Below are 21,278 nucleotides of genomic sequence, written 5' to 3'. Positions count from 1 at the left end.
CAAAACTTCAATTGTAACTCCATAAAACAATGATACCAAAAACACGTACATATCAGTTCTAAATAATGTATATCTGATGGTACTTTGTGTAAAAGTTGACAGTTTTAGATTGGCTGTATTTTACTGTAGCTGAAAAAAATACTGACTTCTGTAGGGCACAGTGGGAAGCCTGGCAGCTCATTGGGTTTGCAACAGGAAACTCACTGTATGGATAAGCCAGTCAAACTTCTACAGAGATGATGTGAAAACAAAATGCCTCATGTTGGCCCTGTTTAGCACTGCTCAGGCAGGAGAAACAACAGCGTGGGTCAGGTAACTCATTGCGGGGGAGGGAGACACGAAGCTATGAAACACGGCCCAAAAGATGACAAATCATGGAAAGTAGAAATTGATTCATTAGAAACAGTGGCTGTAGGAGTTTTCAGATAACACTTAAGAAGTGACAGGAAGTCTGTAGTTTCAAAATACATTTTATTAAGAAAAAAAGTGAAATACTCAAACTGGACCACTAGATTAAGGATGCTATTAAAATACAAACAATACAATACAATAAAAATGAGCAGTTTCTTTATGCAGGTGTAAAGAAGGACTACTTTGAGCATGTAAATGAACATAGAGATGGCTACTTTCACAACACGGTAATCCTTCCAGCTCCATAACCCCATCAGCCAGCTTTTGATATATGACAAGAATTCTCATTTACCTTGTAGGTATTGGTCTTGTATCAGAACAGCTATATTTATTCCTTATTTCTTTTTTGAGAGATTATAGTTTATGTTTGTTCAGATTTAGGCATCTACTATTTAATGAGCACATATGCAAGACACAAGAGAAGTGTATACATATCTTAGTTTGAAAGGCATATTTTCCCTCTGTTTCATACAGTCAACACTCTTCCCCCAGTTCTTCTTTCTCCTGCCCCATGTCACATTTTCAGCTACAATCTGTTACTCCGCTGTACAGACTTCAAACACTGATGCGTGGTGCAGCACTAAGGAGTTTCCTGAGTCCGGTTTATTCGTCATTATCTGAAAAATCGTGAGAGGGAAAGGCAGGGTGAAAAGGACAGAAAAAAACAAGGCATAAAACCCAACAAAACTCAACCTGGTTTTACAGAATAGGATAGTAAACAACAGTCAGAGTACTGAAGAATACAAAACCTCTGAGACAGAAGCTCCTCAACGTGCTTTTGTCACTTGTCCTCTATCTGCCTTGATTAGCACATTTTTAATTTGAATTGCAAAAGGATAGAACTATTTTTTCTTTACCATTTCACAGGGTATCACAGATTTCTGGAATACAGAATTAGAGCTGAAGCTACTAAAAAAGCCGCTTGTTAATCAGCATTTCACAAGATGAAAGTCAGCTCATTTTAACAGCATTCACTCAGACCAAAGCTTACCATTTGTATGCCAACATTTTTTCAGCACATTGGTATTTAAGCCTTCTAGGATTAGTTTTAAAATATCCTTAAATGGTGAAGTGTCAAGGGAAAGAAACAGGTAACACAGTGATTACCATTTTCTCCCTGATCTGTGTTGCCAGCCCTCTCAGAGCCTGGCAGACAAACAACTTCAGTTTATTTTACAATTAAATGAAGTGGCTGAAAAAATATTTTTGACTCTTTTCTGTCATCCTTCTGTAACCCAGAATTAAAACAACATGGCGCTGCTTGTTCTGACTCAGCAGCTCCGTATGAATAGCAAAGAAAAACTGGCAAAACATGAAGAGCAATTTGTCCCAGATGCAGGTTTCTGTTTTTAACAATTGTGTTTTTAGAACTGGTTTCTAAGACTTATTTTTCCCATTTCTGTATTAGTAGCTTACCAAGCTGTCAGTACTTGACCTTTTATTCACTTGCAATTGCAACACAATTGTAAAAGAAATTAAAAGATGCAGACGGCAGATGTTAACATGCATTAAAATACTCGGAATTTGAAAACCAGCCAATAGTGATCACTGCACACATTTCTCAAACTAATATATGATGCTTCCAATTCCCATTAAAATAACTGGCATTTTGGATTTCTATTTTTGTTCCCCCTAGTCAAGTCTTTTGGCATCAGGGAGCATTACATAAATGCAATTCATTTTTTGACATGAGAGAAAAAGCCAACAGCATTTTCTGACAGGCAGTGGGCTGGGTGGCATTTCACCAAGTGACTCTGAGTACTCAGGAACTGTCCTGCTGGCTCTACTAACATATGGGGGGCTCCCATCAAGTTAAATTCTCTCCAAGTATTTCTGGGCCACTACAAAATAAGATGGATTGTATCTCCACAGCACGGACTTTCAGGAAATTGCAATTATAAAACAAACAGCCACATTAAAAGTAGTTTTGGAAAGAAAGATACTATTTTAGTTAAGAATTTAATTCCTAAAATAAAACCAGTTTTTGTTCTGACAACTTTATTCTAGACTTACATCCTCTCAACCTGCGTTATGGTTTCACAGCAAGTGGAATGCTGCACATTTTGTAAGGCACCTGTTATTACAGTTCATAGCATTAAATCAGAGTAGCCAGAACATGAAGTCTGCCACATTGTGCTGCAGGAATAAAAATGCCATTTGTGGAAAATAACAACTTTAATCTGTGCAGCTGATCAGCAGTATAACAAAGCAAATCTTTTGTTAAAGTATTTTTTAGAACTTTTTTTTATATAACAAAGAACAAACATTAAGACAATCCATCATTACCAGTGATATTACCTTCCTGGTAGGCTCCATCTGCCATGACCAGGTGAAGTACTTTGGCATACAAGTGTTTGTGTTCATTTCCCAAAATAGTCTGAACTATGTTTGAACAAATATCAATATTTTCATCTTCATCTTCATGTATGGCCTGGGAGAAAGAACAATCCGTGTGGTGAGGTCTAAAATTTGTTTAGAATAAAGCAGTTCAAATTCACTAAAAGTAGTCCACTGTTAACCCCAAAACTTCCCACTTTAATCCACTGGAATTTTCTATCTTAATATTTTAGGTGTGTTGAAACAAAACAAAAGACTTGAGAAATAAGCATCAATTCTAGCCACACAAAGCTATTTGTTACTGGCACAGTATGCAGCCCTACATACAGCTGCCTTGTTTCCTAAAACAGCTTCCAGTTGAGTTTATTTCACAAACCTTTATTTTATTATAAACTTCAATTAATTTCTCAAAGCCTATTTCCTGTTCCAGGTTGTATCTCAGCTCTTCCAAATGGCTGAAGACACTGTCACATTCTTCACATTCACTGGCAATATCTCCATCACTATTATCTGTAAAGAAAGAAAACAACAGTAAAAAAAGAGCCAGTGAAGTAAAAAAAACCACCAACACCAGAAAACTATTAAATTATTTTAAAAGATGTATAGAAAGCTTTAGATCTTCTATGAAAGCAAGTTTCAGGCAACTAGAGAAATAGCGATTTATGATCAGTGCCTGACAAATAGCTGCTACTTAATTTGCAGCATCAACATTTACTTAGATGTTGACCTTCACACACAGAAAATTTCAAATAACATCAGAAAAATTTTTGAAGTCTCTGTAGAAAAGCTATTATTCAGAAGTTTATTCCCTTCTAATGTAAAATGCAAAAATCTTCTGTGTCTTTATTGCTAACATCAATGGATAGCTTATGGAACAGGTGTAACAAAAAACATACCTGACTGCCATTCTTCATTAAGTGCACTTTCACTGCTGGGGTTATTTTCATCTGCTTCATCCAGCTCTGTACCGTTTGTTATGCATTTGATGACGTTAGCCTTTAAAGTAGATTCCTCCTCTTCACTTAATTCCTCACTAGGCTGTTCCCTAAGTAATTGTTCCATTGAGGCCCGGAGTTCTTGCAAATCTGTATCAGCCTCCCCAAACATGCTAAAAGAAAGTGACAGAGACTATATAAAGTAATGCTTTTCAAGACAAACTTCGTAGGAAGAGCTCATATCTTTTGTTAAGCCAGCAAAACTGGAAAGACAGTGTAGCTTTCAGGAGAAGAACATGAGACAAACATCTGTATATGTAAGACTAATTCTCTTCCCATTACCACTAGATTAACAAAGAAAATTAGCACTTTATGCAGATCTTTATGTCCTCAGTCCATCATGATGACAGCCCTAATACCACTATATAATGCCAGACATGGGGAATAAAGAACTGTCTAAACAGATACCAGACCACCTTGTAGAAGGATGATGAGACAGATGATCTATTAAACTTTATTAGTAAGATCAGTTCAAACCATCTTTGTACTCATGCTGTTATAAGACCCTGACAAGCACAACAAGACTAATTATGGTAAAATAGTTAATCCAACTCAGACAACCAATGCTCAGATTCCTCTTCAGTCTTTCTCTAGGAGATTCTAGCCTGGGAGAAAACTGGGCAGTTTTCTTTCCACACGTCTTAGGGTGAACATTGATTCAAACCAAACAAATGTGAAATTCAAGGTTTTTAAAATTCAGCTATCTAAACAAATCTATTCAGGTGTATGATATGTAATAATGTATAATCAAAAGCATTCTTGAATTAAGAAGCCTTTTAAAACACTTAATAATCCTACTGCACTCACATATCCTCAGAATCAGAGGGTCCTTCTTTGGCTTGTTCATCTTCTGTATCATCTATTTCAAGACTGTGTTGATGCTGTACATCTGCTATGCTGGGAACATCAACTAAGGTTCTGTACAGTTTGTGAAGATCCGGGAGTGAACACGTTCTCAACATCTGCAAAGGTAACAAAATCTTCTGCTTGGAAACAATGCAAGTCTGTGATTACAAGTTGCTTCAACATGTTTTTAAATGTCAGCTTACTGGAAGTTTAAAATACTACTCTGTTCCAGCCAAAATAAAGCATACATGGCAGACAATCAGACAAATACAAACACGTGCTTAAACCATTATACCACCTATTTTGGCCTCAAGAAGACTCAAGAAGATTAAAAACACTATTAAAGAAGTAGAAGTTTAAGTTACCTTTGGGTTGTTTGCATCAAACAGACCTGTAGAAAGTCCAAAAAACAATGAACTTTTCCCTTTATGTTTTGCTGGCGATATGGAACGTGAACGAGGTACAAAAGGCTCTTCCTGGGAAGACTGAGATGATAGAACTGGTGAGGCTGTAGGTACAGCTGGTGGCTGTATTACCCTCTGGAACAATGGTTCAGGTTGTGGAGAGTCACTGGAACAAGTTTCTGAAGTGGGTTAAGAAAGTCCATTACAAATCTGAATGGTTTATAACTCCAAGCTCTCAAGTAAAAGGTAACTAAAATGAGCAGTGCTAACCACATTCTGTCATATAGTTAAAAGGAAAAATAGATTATGCCATAAGAGTATTAAATTCTGTTCAGATTACTTAAATAAAAGAATTATAATGTGAAATTCTATCACATATTTTTTGAGAATACACAGCTCTGAGCTACAGTCTATTCCATTTGTCTTCCTAATTCATAACAAATTTGCCCTGAGCTAAAAAATAAAATGAAAACAGGAAGACTCCTCTTTTAGGGTTAGTGAAGAATTGAGAAGGGATAGCACCAGTATTCTGTCCCACCAGTTACAATACAAGATACACTGACTGACCTTCTGGAGCTTCATTTTGCGACTGCACTTCATCAAGTGCTACTTTCTCAAAAGCTTCTTCATTTCTTCTGTCACATTGCACCCTATTAGAAAGCAAGGTAAACAATTTAAAATAGTTGTTAGCCTACTGAAAAGATTCTCAACCAGGAAGTACAGACAAGCAACAAAACTTTAGCTAAGCTTAACATTAAATTGCTGTAGCTAGTTATCAGAACTAGAGTGAGGGATCAATAAAGGAATAACTCACTCATCCTGTTTTTCTTTCACCCATACTTCATTAACAGCGATGGGAAATTCCTTGCTCTGGTGCTTTTTATTTTCTTCTGTTTCTTTCAACATCTCTGCTTCCAAATCATCAGGCTCTGAAATTAATTAAGTCAGACCTTGTTAAATATGAACCCCAAGCAAAAAGACAGGACAGTGTTTTGTAGCTGAGAATCTGCTCTATCAAACAGTATTACTGTACTTCTTGCATCTGTTGTCATCTCCATAGAAGTAAACAGGAGACACTACTTTCACAGCAACCTACATACTTGGAATAAACTTGTACTGTTCTCTAATATTTTTAATTTAAATTTCAGCAGAATTTGGCAAGATAATTATGTTTTATTGCTTTAAACTCTAAGATGAAAAGGTACAGACTATGGTGCTGGCTAACAGCCAACATTCTTGGTATATGTATAACAAAAGTAACTAAGCCTTTCATTTAAAATTTTTAAAGCAAAATCCCACCATTCTCAGTTCTATTAAAAGCAGCTACTATTTTATCTCGACAAATACAAAAACATACTAAAGCTCTAAAAGGTTCACGCACCTACCGTTTATAAAGCAGAAGAAAAGAGGAAGGAGAACACAGACAATGGCAATAAAGGTAACAAAGTTATTTAACAAAGACAGGAAGGATAAAGGAGGAACAAAGTTTACATCAAGGACAAAATGTACTTGTCCAGAAGGAAATTCTCCTACAATGCTAAGTCACACACTAAGAAGGAGGAGAAGAACTATGCAACACATTATTTAGTTGATGGCATCACTTTAAAAAATAGACTTGTTTATATTGGCAAGTCAGTTCCATGGCTTTTTCATAAAATGAAGATCTTTGCCTTGTAGCACATCCATCTTAATTTCTAACTACTTGACTGAGAGTGAAGTATTTTAGTGTCTTTTGGTATCAGCTTATGCAGCCATTCAGAATGTTTAGGAACATTTAAAACAGAGGCAATGCACAGAAGCAGCAAGAATATGGGCAGAATGTTTCTATCACTCCAATAAACAACTCAATAAACAACTGTCAAGCTGGCAACTCATACACTTGCAGCATAAATAGTTACCAGCTGTGCTTACCATTTATTACATCTATTTCTTCCAGTAATTCAGTTGGCAGCTGCAACTCTGCTTCTCCTAGAATCTTCAGGACTGAATCAGTTGGGCTTTTGCCCCAGACTTTCCTGCGGGGTTCACCAATATCCAGCTTAATTACTTCTCCCATAGTTTGCCCTGTCAAGATACAAAAACATGTTATAAACCTTTGTTCATGCATAATAAACAAAAAGCCTAGACAAAACTAAAAATTATAAATTAATAATCATGCCATCTCACCTCAAGTCAGAGAGCCTAATGACTATGGTGAAAAGTCAAGAGTTCCTCTTCTGCCAACTCCTTTTAAAGCTAAGTTATTAAATGACAACTAACATCTTCTACTTCACAGTAAAAGCAAGAATTTTCAGCAAACCAGGTACTCCAGAAGAAAAAGTCTGAGAGATGTCTTAATACCACTTGATTACAAATTTCACCTCTATTCCTACCAGCTTGTTCACAGGGAAGGAAAAATAGAAAATCCCTTGTCCTTTTGACATTTTTTTTCCTGTTATTTCTCCCTCTGAGGTAAACAGAGGATGAATAGTGGCAACAACGAAACACAGAGCAAAATAAAGTTCATATACTTTAATTGCACCTGTTCTGTTAGATTAGTGCCTATTTAAATGACACTTAAAAAGACAGCTTGAAAAAAGAAACTATTATTTTTTTTGCATCTCCTGCAGGTCATTTCACTACTAAACATGTGCCTTCTTCCTTATCCAACTGAATACATAGCCATCTTCTTTAGAAGCAAATGAGACATAAGTGATGACAAAAGGATAATAATAAAAGAGTACTGGACAAAAAACGCATTACACATTGCAAACTGATTTACTAATATCATGACAAGAGAGTACTTACGGTCTGTTCCGGAGAGAGAATCTTCCATTGTTAACTGAGCTAAAGGAACTACCAAATCTGATGCCTTTGATGCCCATCTTTTGCGATCTCCTAGAACTGGAGGATTATCTTCTTGCTCTTCTTTACCATCTTCAGACCCATCCGACTCAGAGATATTTTTATCTTCCTTTTTTCCTTTCTCACCTTCCTGAGCTTTAAGATTTTGATTCAGTCTTTTCAGTATCTGCCGCTTGTTCTATAGTAAGGATCAACAGATAATTACCTGAAACAGCATCTTTATTAAAAAGGAAAAGAAAATTAAACAGAACAAAGCCTGACATACCTGCACTGCAAGATCTGGCTTTTTTATTTCCTCTTTAACCTCCTGGGCAACGGTTACATTTCCATCCTTTAAATTCAAGAAACATGAAATATAATGTAGAAGGTATATCAGAGAAAACAATCTTGAGAATATCGATCAACATAGTACTGAAAAGACACCTCTAAGACCCTTTCATTGACAACCACAGACTGCACAGAGCTTCTGATTTTGTGGTGCTTCATAAGCACCTTCAAGGACAGTCAGTTTGACCTGTTTGCTGTCTTAAGTGGTAAGCAAATGAAAGTAAAAATTCACAGCATAAAACATGGAGAGATAAAGCTAGATATGACACACAAAGCAAAATGACAATTCCTACGCTAGAAAAGAGTTAATTGCAACAGAACAAAAAAGTTGTAAGGACAGTTTAGGAGCATTTGTCAAAAAAAAAAAAGAAAAAAGTATAAGGGAGAAAGAAGAAGACCACAGAAAATATAAAATTGAAATACTGTCTTAAAACAACAAAACCAGGCCACAATGTCATACCTGAGTGTCAGATTTGTCATAAACAGCACATACTTTCAAAGTCAATGAAAAGAATCAAGGATATAAAATGGACTTACTCAACATTTATCAGTTCCACTACACTTGGGCAGAGATTACAAACTCATTAACATCAGCCTTCAAGAGGCTTCCTGTATAGTTAACCACTTCTTACTCTATGTATGTCTTCATTGATGAAAAATGAAGTTGCAGGTTAAGCCTCATCCAAAATTAAGAAATCTAGACATTTTGGACAAAATAGCTGATTTGAGCTTCAGAATACAGATGTGTTTCAGCTCCTTATACATCGATATGTAGTCTTTTTTTGTTTTTGTAGCAACCAGTATTTCTCCTCCCTAATACACACGCTCTCCTAAAAATTCTTTTTCAACTCATTATGCTCGTCTATTTTTTGTCATTATTTTATCACTCCACAAAAGTACCTACCGCTCCCACTTCTTTCAAAGCAGAAGTCATAGAAATGGGCTGAACTGGAAGCTGCTGCTTAGGATGAGATACTCCAGGCTCTTGTATTCCGTGCACAGGACTGTGCCCTGCTGCCCCCACATGAAGAGGCACATTAGGATTCTTTACTCCTTTTGCTATCAGCTGTAAAGATTCAATTAAAAAGAAAAATAAAATTAAAGACTGCACATTCAACACAACATGCTCAGAAACACTCGTGTAAACCTTCAGAAAGGGCAATGTCGCACATTTTCATACTAAATGCAATTGTGAATTACACATTAATTATCCCCAAATTATCAGCCTCACAGCATTCTGCATTTTTTGTAGTTACCACTAGTTGGACTTGTCACTTCACGGCACACACAGTCAAATGAAGATATTATACATCTTGGTAAGCTGAAGATAATTAATAAAATACTAAACATAATCCTGATAATTCTTAGTTATGGTGCTACGTATTTGAAACAAATTCTATATATAATATATCATATATATGTAGGATTATGCTTTTAATGAGAGAATTTGGACTGGCTAATGTTCTCCCCTACTTCAGAAGTGTCTAAAGTAGAAATTCTCAGTGAAAGACTTCATTTATACAAAGTCATGACACTAGATACTCTGCCTGTGTAGATTTGCTTACATGTTCTTCCCAAGCTCTTTTCTCTCTTTCATATGCTTCCTTCCTCTTTCGTTCTAACTGTTCTTTCAGAACCGCAGCTCGAGCATTTGTCTGAGCCTGTAATAAGCAAGCAAAAATAAACAAATAAATAAAAATCAACTATAAAAATAAAAAGCATTAGTATGCAATTGTTGCAATTCTGCTGAACGTTTTACAAACAAACATTCTTGGATCACTTAATCTTGTTTTCTCTAACTGAATTCTTTATAGACTACATAGACTCGACTGATGACCAGAATGACCCCACGCAATGACACAGCTCAAAATTTAATAACAATTTTTGATTGACAAGATTACATTTATAGACAACAACTTTCCATAAAAGTAATTTAAAATCAGAATCTTAGAATTTATTTTGAAGCCAGATGCATTAACCACAGAATCACAGAACAGCTTGGGCCAGAAGGGACTTTAAAGAACATTCAGTTCCAAACTCTCTGCCATGGGCAGTGCTGCCACCCATTAGATCTGGCTGTCCTGTGGGCCATCTAACTTGGACTTGAACACCCAGGGATGGGGCACCCACAACTTCTCCAGGCAACCTGTTCCAGTACCTCACCCCTGAGTGAAGGACTTCTACCTAAATCTCCCCTCCTAGATTAAAGTTGCTCCCCCCCAACCTGTCATTATCAGACCATGTAAAAAGTTGGTCTCCCTCCTGTTTGTAAAATCCCTCTAAGTACAGGAAGCCTTCTCTTCCCGAGACTGATCAAGCCCAGCTCCTTCAGCCTTTGTTCACAGGAGAGGTGCTCCAGCTCTCTGATAATCTTTGTGGCCTTCTCTGGACACAATCCAACAGCTCTGCATCTTTCCTGAGCTGCAGGCCCCAGGCCTGGACACAGTACTCCACATGGGGCCTTCATAAGGGCGAAGCATAGGAAGCAATCCCCTCTGGTGCCCCTTTTGATGCAGCCCAGGATGCAGTTGGCCTTTTGAGCTGCAAGTCCACAATGCTCATGTCCAGCTTTTCTTCGTCCAGGACACCAAACACAAACAATTAAACATGCAGCTTAAACTTCCAATATTTATTCAACAAATGAAAAAAAAAAAAAAAAAAAAAAAAGCTTCAGTTGCTGCTTCACCTTTAGTTTTAAGGTTAGGCTTGAGGTCAGCTTGTTTGTATGCTGCTCTTTGAAGATGAGGAGAGATACTGAATAGATAGAGTAATACTTGCTACACAGCATGGTATAGGTGGTTATTAATATAGAAAGAATAAAAAGAAGAAAGCTCAAAATAAAAATTGGATTCCCATGAATCAGAACTGTTTTGAACTACTGAGCAAAATGTAATTCAAATTAGATGTAATAGCCTGCAATCTACATATAACACTGTCTGCACAAGTGAAGAATCATTCTTTAAATTAGATGATGTTGTTTAAGCTACATTTCTCTTTCCCTTTCACTACCAAAAGGCTATCCTAGCTGTCATACCAAAGTGCCTTTAGGACTAAAGCTAGTCTAGGGGACTAATCTCAAAGGTATGGATGGGAAAAAAAAATCTTCATCTGCTATGCTACATCACAACGTACTTCAAAACTACTAAGATAAATTAGTTGGAGTTGTTACCTCAGTACAGCATGTATGACTTACAAGAGATAAAACCTCTATTACTGGATATGGAAATGGATATTGATAGCATAAGACTTACTGATTTAAGAAGGCAATTTTAAAACAATGAGTTCAATTTCCTCCCCACAATTACCTTCTGTGCTTCTATCTTTTTGCGTTTCATTTCTGCTTCCTCACTTGACTCTTGTCCATCAGAATGGGGAGCTTCATTCTGCAAAGTATGAGTCCTGAATGAATTATCATTAACACCTGTTTTTTAAAAGCTGAGTGATCAAAGTGACTGATGGGATTATTCAGACTGACCACCTGACTAGTCGCAGAACCAGTACAAACCAGCACGTAAACCACTGACAACAAGTCAGAATTTTACATGGTAAATTCTCACTTAAATACTTCCTTTATTAAAATTTTCTTTTTGAAATTAATTAACTTTCTTTTTTAAATTAATAATTATTATGGTATGAAGCTTCTACAAACAGGAAAGAATGTAATGGACCTAAAGTCGCACAAGCAGTGAGACATGAACCAGTAATACTGTGAGAATTGAAACAATATGTAAAGTGTACTTCTGAAGTCTGTTTTCAAATAACTCGTATTCCATAACTTCTGCATATTCCAATTCACAGAACAGACTGGCAGAGTAGAGTAAAAATCAGATGCAAAGATAGATTTTATTCCCTAGCCAACTTGTTATTTATTTTTCAAACTGACCTTCTCTCCACGAAGTTTTGCTTTAATCTGTTGACGTTCATTGAAGTTCTGTAGTCGTATCTGTCTTAATCTTGCCAAATATTCCTAAGGCAAAGAAAGTAAGCAATTTTTAATTGTTCTGAAACCATTTGTAACATGTTTAGCTTACAATACTAGTTACAATTCCACAAAAACTCAAATTAAATGAGGGGAAAAACAGCACTATTACTATTGCCACAATAACATTTAGTAATTTCCAGAAGAACTCTCATCCAATGAAAATAAAACTGAAGCTCAGGTTCCTCAGCATTAAGCTACTATTGTACTTGATATAACCGAGGCTCAGGAATGGTTACACATATGTTACAACACAGTAACATCACACAAATATGTATGTAAGTTCAAGAAACTTTTCTAGGCAGACATTTTTCTGTAACTGTTGTAGACAACAGTTTTTATGATTATTTAAAATAATAATGATAAAAAAAAATTACACACCCACATTCCAGGAATAAATTATTTCCTAGGAATTTATGAAGTCCTTTCATTGTGTTACAGTGATGAACCATGCAGGGAAAAAAAGCACAGCGAAGCTCAAAATAGAGCTATTTTTGTGATGGAAGTGGCAAACATGCGGCAAGCATACCTCTTCTTCCTTGTTTCTGGATTTCCTTCCTCTTGCAGACATGGGCCTGCCTCCATAGATATCTGCCACGTTTTGCAGTGTACCCTGTTTGCCATTTAATGGTATCATATTTAAAATGGCTTGGGCAGTAAAATTATCTGATTTATCCAGTAATTGTTCACTTAGAAGAAACCAAATCCATCAATGATCTGCAGCTGCTCTAAAGTTAAATGCTAACCTCCTTTCATTTACAAGAAATATCTGACAGTAATAGCTGACAACCCTGGGCAGCCACAAAGATGCTAGTTTTAAACATTACAGGTCCTTTCCCTGCAGCTTGTCTTTCCCTGCTGTGTTAGAAAACGTTCAAGGGTAGCGGTTTTGGTACATCCAAAATATATATAAACAGCATAACACAGTTGGCACTTGTGCCACCACCAAGCAAAGCCTAAATTGAAAGTGAAATCTTCATATGTACAATAATCATTTACCCTTCATAATAAGTATTTTTAACACACTAAAAGAAGCAAATTCAAAAATTCTAATGCATGTGCATCTGAAGTGTATAATGTTGGTTAGTGTGATGTATTTAATCCAGAATCCCAAATGTAACTGAAAGGGTTCAACCTTTATGGGAACAATAAGAGAAGTTCAACTCAAGACAGTACAAGAATTATTTAACCCAAGGTTCCTACTTGGTTTAAAATTCAAAACTTTTGTTCACAATATTCTGTCTCTGAACTCACTAAAAAATATCTTCAACACATAATAACCATAAACACATGTAAGATTGTTATGTCAACGTTCTGCCTTTTAAAACACTAGGTATTTCGTTTTCCCAAGATTAAGTGTAAGAAAATGCCTGTACATCCAGTTAAGTTATTGAGCTACACACATTTGGAAGCAAGACTATTGAGAACTGGTCTTCTTATTGCAAAGCATTAATCATTTATACTCGTCTACTGAAGTGAACGTACTAGAATTTTCAAAGGCCAAGACTATGTCTTTTAATGCCCCACAGCTACAAACTAGCACAAAATTGAGTCAGCAGTTGTCTTAAAGACTATAACATTGAAAATACCACTCAACTACGGAGCTGAAACAGAAAAATCAAATGTAACCATACTAAACTAAGGTTGGATAAATTACTTGACTTAGGACTCATACAAGAAGGTCCATCTTATTTGATTTCTATGAATTTTTCCTCTAAGATTGTTATAGTCTTGAAGATAGGTCCACCTCTACATCACAGAATTGTAGAATGGCTCAGACTGGAAGGAACCTTAAAGACCATCCTGTTGCAACCCCTTGCTGTGGGTAAGGACTTCTTGAACTAGACCAGGTTGCCTGAAGCCCCACCCAGCCCGGTCCTGCGCTCCTCCAGGGAGTCCCACAGCTTTGCTGGTCAACCTGGCCCAGTGCCACAGTACTCTAAGTAAAATATTTCTTCCTGATGTCTAATCTAAATTTACACTCATCTAGTTTCTAGTCTACCCCTTGTCTTATTAGTACATGCCGTTGTAAAAAGTCCCTCCCCATCTTTCATGTAGTCTTCCTTTAGGTACTCAAAAGCCACTATGAGGTCCACCTGGAGCTTTTTCTTCTCTAGTGAGCAACTCTTTATATGGAAATTACTGCCAGCTAAATAAGTTGCTCCCTTCTCCTCGCACAAATAGGAGAAAGATGCTGAGAGCTTCTGCCTTTAGTGGTAACTGATACATTTATATGGAGCCATGGCTCAGAGTTGGAGCCTCCCCATTTTATTGCAGCTGTCCATTGAGTGTAAAGCATTTGGGCTCAGCTGAATACACTAGAGAAATAGCACTGTGTATCGTATACAACTATATTAATGCTAAGAAAGTTAAAAACAAAATAGAAGTAGGTACTACTACTGACTCATCTACGAAGAGGCAGACTAAACAAACATTATTTCTATGAAAGTGGTTTGCTGGTCTCAGAGACTTTAAAACAGAGATACATTTTTAAAACAGAAGACTCATGCTTTTAAAACAAATATACTAACCTAAGGATATTTCTGCATCAAAGCTAAAGTATCTTAATAAAAAGCAAGTCTTTAGGAAAACTCTACTAGTTTAGTTTATATGTAAGTTCAACCAAAACTTTACAGCTGTGACCAACAGAAAATGCAAAACACTGTTCTAAAGTTCACAATATCAAGTTAGACACGCACAAGAAAGCTATTTAGCCAGTATTTCATGGCTATACCACTAATTTAAAGATTCATAAAGCATTCCGAAACAATAATACACAAAGACTGCATTTTTCATACCATGTGTCCCTCAGCACGAGCTTTGTTTTGCATGGCTTCCCTCTTCCGTTGCCAGAATTCTTCAACTTGCTTTGCTCTTTCTGCAGGTAACCATCCTTTCTGCCTGAATAATTGCAACACATATCAAGCTCTAAGCTTCTGAAATACAGTATTCATATTACCAGTGCATTTATCCTAACTGAGAAACAAATAAGAGATTTACCTTCATAAGTAACATATCTTCAGAAAAATGCCTTTTATCAGCCAAAATGCTGAAGTCAGACTTTAACAATACAGAGACAAACACACTCAACAACATAAAAAGTACAATTAAACTCTCCTCCCAAACAGTGTTGCTCTCTTGCACACTCTGTTCATAAAAAAAAGAATGTTGAACCATAATTTTAGTGGTTATTTCTGACAATTTCTCAGCTTGTCCCATTAGTAATCACATTTTGAAAAAAAAATAAGAAGACAAACACATTCCTTCGAGATTTTCCTTCGGAGACGGGCAAGAAGTCTCCATAAGCCATTCAGTAAGATATCCAACAGCCTAGCAAGTCTGATCTAGGCTTGGAGCAAGAGCTTCTACCACACAGATAACTGTCTCAATGGTGGCATTCCAATAGCATTTTGGTGGATTCATGGAGATTTTTGTTATTTTTCAAGTGATTCTGAAGGAGTTTTCCTGCCACAAAATTAACCACAACAGATATTTTCTGTTTGGACAGACAAGAAGGATGCATTCACATGTAACTGAGTATGTGGCAAGTCTACTAGCGCACACATATGATCACGTGCTAGAGGAAACTTTCTAAAAAAACTGGTTAAAAACAGACTGATGAGGGAGCTCTCTAAGGAAAAGAAGTTTAAAAAAAAAACCACAAAAAACAAAAAAAGTTCATGGACAGTGTTAGAAATGCTAACAAACCATAGAATGATGAGACAGTTCCCTTCCCAAGGCTCCCCCAGTCTCGTCTGACTGTAGAGTTGTACTAGCAGTCCAACAAAAGGCAGGAAGATAGCAGGAAAAGCAGACAGCAATAACCCATAAGGCGAAACAGTTAAAGAAAGAACATTTTGCCATACGGGAGCTACTGTCAGCAATTCATAAATAACTTAGCACACTCATAAAACACCTCTGAATCTTATTTTCTCCACTGTGCTACCCAGCTACAAATGAGGAAATAAAATGATATTTCCATATGCATAATTCAAGAAGAGAAAGAAAACTACTTTGATAGAACAAGTGCTGTAGTTGTTCTGGAAATGCAAAGCCGTCCACTGTGTTACTGGTAAAGAAAGAACCACTTGATAACTTCTTTATAAATCTATTTGACTCACTACATGATTTTAACTGTAGCTGTTCATTACACATGAACTCAACTGACAGACAAAGCCAATCAATATCACAAAGTTTAGCCCACAGTTTTGAATAAGTGCCCCCTGAGCAAAAAAATCAACAACAACAAAAAAACCAAAACAGCCCAAACCCAACACTCTTCAATTTAAACAATTTTTTTCAATAATGATTTTCCTAATCTAAGGCTGAGTAACCTTTAATAAGTAACCTTATTAAAATGCTTCAAAAAAATTTCTCCTGGTCAGCCCTACTGCCCAATTTTTAAAGACTACTGAAGTTGAGAACACTTCACTTTAGTTGGGGCAGCATAATCAGAGATACTGTAATTTGAAGATTTTTCAACTTTTAAAATATACAGTTTAAAACACAAAACTTCCATGATGTCTGTGTAACGCTGTAATGTGACAAGCAGGACAGCAGTAATAGCTATATAGCTATATAGTAGTCCAGATTATGATTAGAAAAAGAAAAATTATCTGTTTCGAAACTCTTGCATAGTAAGCTCATTGAGTGCTTCTGAGTTCATGGATTCAAGAAATACCGAATCAATTTCTCCTCAGGATCTCCGTGCTCTTCTTAATTCACAATGGTTCATCTCAAATCTGAACAGATTTAAAACAATCTTGGCTAAGTCAAGCAAAGTACCATTTAATACCATCAGATGTGTGAGGCAAGCAATACTATAACCTATGCTATGATTTCCTAACCAGGCAAGATTTGGAGATTGTAGCACTGTGTGCAAAAGACTGAGAATAATCAGAGGAGACTGAAATGACACATTTCAGTCATCCAGAAAAAATACACTGATCAATACACAGAAGCTAAAAGTGCTGAGAGCTTTCTAGATACTCTTCTATTCTTAAAAAAAAATAATAAATAAAAATGCTTAGATGGAGAAAAGGCAGTCAGGATGAGATGACAGGACAAGGAAGCGTCTTGGCATGTAACACAGAAATCAGAACTAGAAAAAAGCAGAGAAGGCAGTTCTACATAGACTATAACTGCATTAAGCCAGTCCTCTTAGCTTAAATCTAGCTTAGGTTGCTGGTAATCCATTATTTTTTCCCCTACTGGGAAAGCCAAGGTTTCCATTGGTTCTGAAAGTACTGTGGTCTGTGAGGGATCAACACACAAACAGACAGCACACTACCAATGGATAAAGATGATTCTCAGACACGTCCAACTACTAAATGGAACAAGATAGAACAAAATTCTAACATGTAGGGACAGATTTATGGATTATTTTAGTCCAACCTGTTTGCACTGGCTTGTTTAGACACCTCCTTCAACCTTTTCACTTTTTTCCTAATTGCATCAGCATCAGGTAAATGGTGATGACCTGCAGGCCCCTTAGGAACTCCTGGACGTATTCCAGGTGGAATTCCTCTGTAGATAAATACGTACAGCAACTTTCATTACTTTCATCTGAAGCAGACCATATACAACTTCACATGGAAGGTAGTCATACCTCTCAACAGCTTCTTGGCCTTGTACTTCTGCCCTCCATTTGGCTTGCCTCTCTTTAGTTACTTTGAAGGTTTCCTTTTGCATCTGGTCAAAAATAGCATGATAGTGCTCATACTGTCCTCTGAAAGAGGCAGGAAAATGACCAGCACCTCCTCCACCGCTATAATATGGTGCCTGAAAATCAGAAGAGGTAAGCTGAAAATCTCAAATACTGCTTTTAACAAGCCGTTTCAATTTTCATCTCTCAAGTAGAATAAAAGCATTAACGTGCTTTGCAACAATTCTGAACTGGTCCCAATCTAATTTTGGCATTCACCTATTTTAATATACCACAAGACTGATAAATTAAAAACTTACTTTTCAGCTAGTACTCCAAAATAACACAGTATTCTCTCTCTCTAAACAATTATACATGAGACATCTACTACATATTTTGCAAGCTGTCAGTGGAGAACCTGTTGAAGTATAACTGGAAATAGCAGGTGTTCAAAACAGGAAGAAAATCAGTTTCAGCACAAGAAGTTAGAAGTGACAGAGTACTAGCTGAAGTATTAATGAACGATCGCTATCCAAACATCCATTTTTTACTAACACCAGAAATGGTTAAGCATTCATCTAAGGTTGCTGGATGATAGTAATAGCAGATTTATCTGAGACTCCTCGTTTTCAGTAATCTATAACTTTGTTGCATCACCAGAATTGAGATGCTCCCCTAGTAAAGCTCATACACCAGGGTAAGTGGTCAACTACACAGCCCAAGGTAGTGAAGCCATGGCATGTGCAATAGGATAAATGTTCCAAATTATTTCACAGCACAGATGTGACAGTTTTAGGATGGTCCACCTAGCAGATCTGCATCATCCTGTATTTGACAGTGGAATTTTGCTCACACTCCAAGTTTCAGTTACTCAAAGCACATCAGTAGTTCCCTGTAGCCCATATCATAAAATACCAACAGACTACTCCAGGCATTCAAGCAAGTATGCTGGTATGCTATTCCTCTATGTAAAAATAATTTGTTACAAAAGACAGCCAATTCTACAAACAGAACACAAAGCTTTGCCTTTGATGTTGTTCAGGGTTTCACCTATAATTTCTATGGGTGGTCCTTCTGAAAACATATGAGGAAATATTATGACCAATCTCCAGGCAAACACTAAGAAGCAGGTGCTCATCAACCATCTGCAGAACAGTTACAGACCCTGCTAGAATCCAAAGCCAAGTCCTTGACATCTCTTTCCCTACTTTCCTTCAGAAACAGGTGCCAGCAATCACTCCAAAAAAGATGGGAGGAGAAAATAACGCAGAGAATGACCTTGTTATGCCTTCATCAGGGACTGTGTGGCTTGCGGCCCCAGAATGCTTGAACACTGATAGTCTAAACTAACAGCATAATCAGGGAGACACTGGCTGCACTGTTTATATGCAGGAGAAAGAAAGAAGACAATTAAATCAAATCTACTCTAAAAGTAAATGAAAACCTTGAGTGATGGTAACTTAGTGGCCTGTGTAAGATCTGCATATAACTAACCAAGCTAAAGAAAACATTTCAAACAATTTTAAAGCCTGTTTGCTCTGATATTTTACAGTAGCACTTTGTGAAAATGTATGCAGCCACTAAACCTCAATTTCCCCACATGACTGAGAACACTGGAAGTGATGCCACTTCAGCTACAATAAAATGCTTTATATTTTCAATGTCTAAAGCCATTGCAACAAAACTCTCCAATCAAATCTAAGCAATGGCCATTTTCAGGTATATACAAAGCTCCAACATATATATAGGTATATATATATATAGGTATATATAAAGCTCCAACATGGCTTATAAGCCATGTTGTAATGGAGGTTTGCAGGGATGACTGTTATCATCATTTTGACAGAAACAGTGTGGAAACCAAAAAACTATTTCCAGTTTCTCATTAAACCAGAGTCTAGTAGAGTTCAAAATGATACTTTTATGTTTGCTTTTATATTTAAGCGAAATGGGATGTCTATGTTAAAGCATAGTTAGGACAAGCAGCTACTGAAGCCTGGTCATGTACTTCCATTTCTTTACTATTTTTTCATACAAAACCTCTCTCTTCTCATTTTGACTGTTCAGACAGAGTTTGTTTATAAAAACTGTGCTAAACACATTTAGGCCAAATATTTTTTGCAGGATTTGCTAGCACCATAACAAATAGCTGCATTTAAACCCACTTCCTTTTGTCAGAAAGATTTATATCACTGCAGTACTGAATTTCTTCACTGTCTCTTGTCCCATGAAAGCAGAGACCAAGATTTTTATCTTCAAACACCTTCATCATACTACTTCCCAGAACAGATATGTTTCCATGGAAGCAAGAGATGCACAGATAAAGAAACTGTCACAAAAACAACATGAAATGATGTAACCCAATTCTATAAAGCTGAACATCAAAGAGGTTTACAGCTTTAAGAAAAAGATATGCTTTCTCAAATTTTCTCACCCATCATAGACAACATAACACAGATACTGGAACTGCCAATTATGTTGTTAACTAGAAACAAAAGCTTAAAACATGTTTTCAATACTGGAGAAAATATTCATTATAATATGTGAACCTGGAAAGATATTTCAACAAAAAAATTCAAGAACAAACTTGAATATGGAAGAAGCTATTCATGCATCTATTTAGGAAAAGAAGCAAAAGCAAAAGTGTAAAAAAAGAAAGTGATGCATGAAAACCATTACAGCAGAAAGAGAGGAGATTCAGAAATTATTAGGTATTAAAAATGGAAACTGCACGTGAACTCCAAAAAGACAGGAAATTAAGTCTGCTATGCTGTCTCTCTTAAATCATCACTAGATTAATAGAAAGCAACTTCAAGAGTTGAATCCAAAAGCAGTTCTTTCTGAAAAGATCATGCCAGATAAGCAAAGGTGGGAGGAGCACACCACGTCACATTTCTGCAACTGCTGCCAACCTTAACATCACCACTTCCACCTGAACCAAGCACATTCTTCCATCCTTGTTCCCTGGCTCTGTTTATTCGTTCCATCTGAAGGAAAAAAACAACAAAGGAAAACATAAATCAAGGAATCGCTTTAAGTAAAAAATTAAGATTCGCTGTTAGCACATTTTAAACATATTTTACCCTTTCTTTTTCCAATCTTCTTATTTCCTCTGCCTTCAGTAAACTGATCTGCAACGCATAAGGATTAAGTAACATATTTAGTAACTGGGAAACTGAATTACTGCCATCTCCTAGGCAACACAGCACATGTCACTAGAATTACTATGGGTGTTCAAAAAACAAAAAAATGAAAAAGGGCGTTCCAAGCATCTTGTCTACCTGATCTCTCTGGCGTTTTTCTTTTTCAGGCAATTCTAACCTTTTCTTTTTTGAAGGTTCCTGAAAAATAAGCATATAATTTGGTATTTATTGCTCAGCCATTGTTCTGCGAAGCATCTGTCAAGACTGGTTAGTTTTCCACTTGCTGGTTACATCCATGAAGATAAAAATCATTGCTAGATAATGACTGGAAAAAAAGATAAGGAGGAA

At 36.6% G+C, this 21,278-nt stretch overlaps 1 protein-coding gene across 10 annotated transcripts in view; it reads right to left on the bottom strand.

Annotated features, from left to right (window-relative positions):
* Positions 1–452: 452 nt before the first annotated feature.
* NEK1 (NIMA related kinase 1) overlaps positions 453–21,278 on the bottom strand; it is a 34,457-nt gene continuing 13,631 nt past the window's right edge. For 4 of the 10 annotated variants that reach the window (XM_015860846.1, XM_015860847.1, XM_032444537.1 and 1 more), the window contains 22 exons: positions 21,069–21,128; positions 20,871–20,918; positions 20,700–20,774; positions 17,752–17,924; positions 17,538–17,669; positions 14,942–15,044; positions 12,673–12,756; positions 12,048–12,131; positions 11,470–11,547; positions 9,730–9,825; positions 9,069–9,230; positions 8,103–8,168; positions 7,781–8,015; positions 6,905–7,057; positions 5,808–5,922; positions 5,561–5,643; positions 4,955–5,172; positions 4,551–4,705; positions 3,645–3,856; positions 3,125–3,258; positions 2,710–2,842; positions 453–1,028 (listed from right to left, as the gene is read on the bottom strand). In XM_015860846.1, coding sequence (XP_015716332.1) covers positions 1,015–1,028; positions 2,710–2,842; positions 3,125–3,258; positions 3,645–3,856; positions 4,551–4,705; positions 4,955–5,172; positions 5,561–5,643; positions 5,808–5,922; positions 6,905–7,057; positions 7,781–8,015; positions 8,103–8,168; positions 9,069–9,230; positions 9,730–9,825; positions 11,470–11,547; positions 12,048–12,131; positions 12,673–12,756; positions 14,942–15,044; positions 17,538–17,669; positions 17,752–17,924; positions 20,700–20,774; positions 20,871–20,918; positions 21,069–21,128 — 2,613 coding nt within the window. In that variant the 3' untranslated portion in view covers positions 453–1,014. Of the gene's footprint in view, positions 1,029–2,709; positions 2,843–3,124; positions 3,259–3,644; positions 3,857–4,550; positions 4,706–4,954; positions 5,173–5,560; positions 5,644–5,807; positions 5,923–6,904; positions 7,058–7,780; positions 8,016–8,102; positions 8,169–9,068; positions 9,231–9,729; positions 9,826–11,469; positions 11,548–12,047; positions 12,132–12,672; positions 12,757–14,941; positions 15,045–17,537; positions 17,670–17,751; positions 17,925–20,699; positions 20,775–20,870; positions 20,919–21,068; positions 21,129–21,278 lie in introns of those variants that run through there. The other 6 variants (XM_032444538.1, XM_032444540.1, XM_032444539.1 and 3 more) reach the window with 6 other exon arrangements.

The sequence above is a fragment of the Coturnix japonica genome, chromosome 4 (assembly GCF_001577835.2).
Source record: "Coturnix japonica isolate 7356 chromosome 4, Coturnix japonica 2.1, whole genome shotgun sequence".
Classification (NCBI taxonomy): Eukaryota; Metazoa; Chordata; class Aves; order Galliformes; family Phasianidae; genus Coturnix; species Coturnix japonica.
This window is presented reverse-complemented; position numbering and strand designations above follow the sequence as displayed.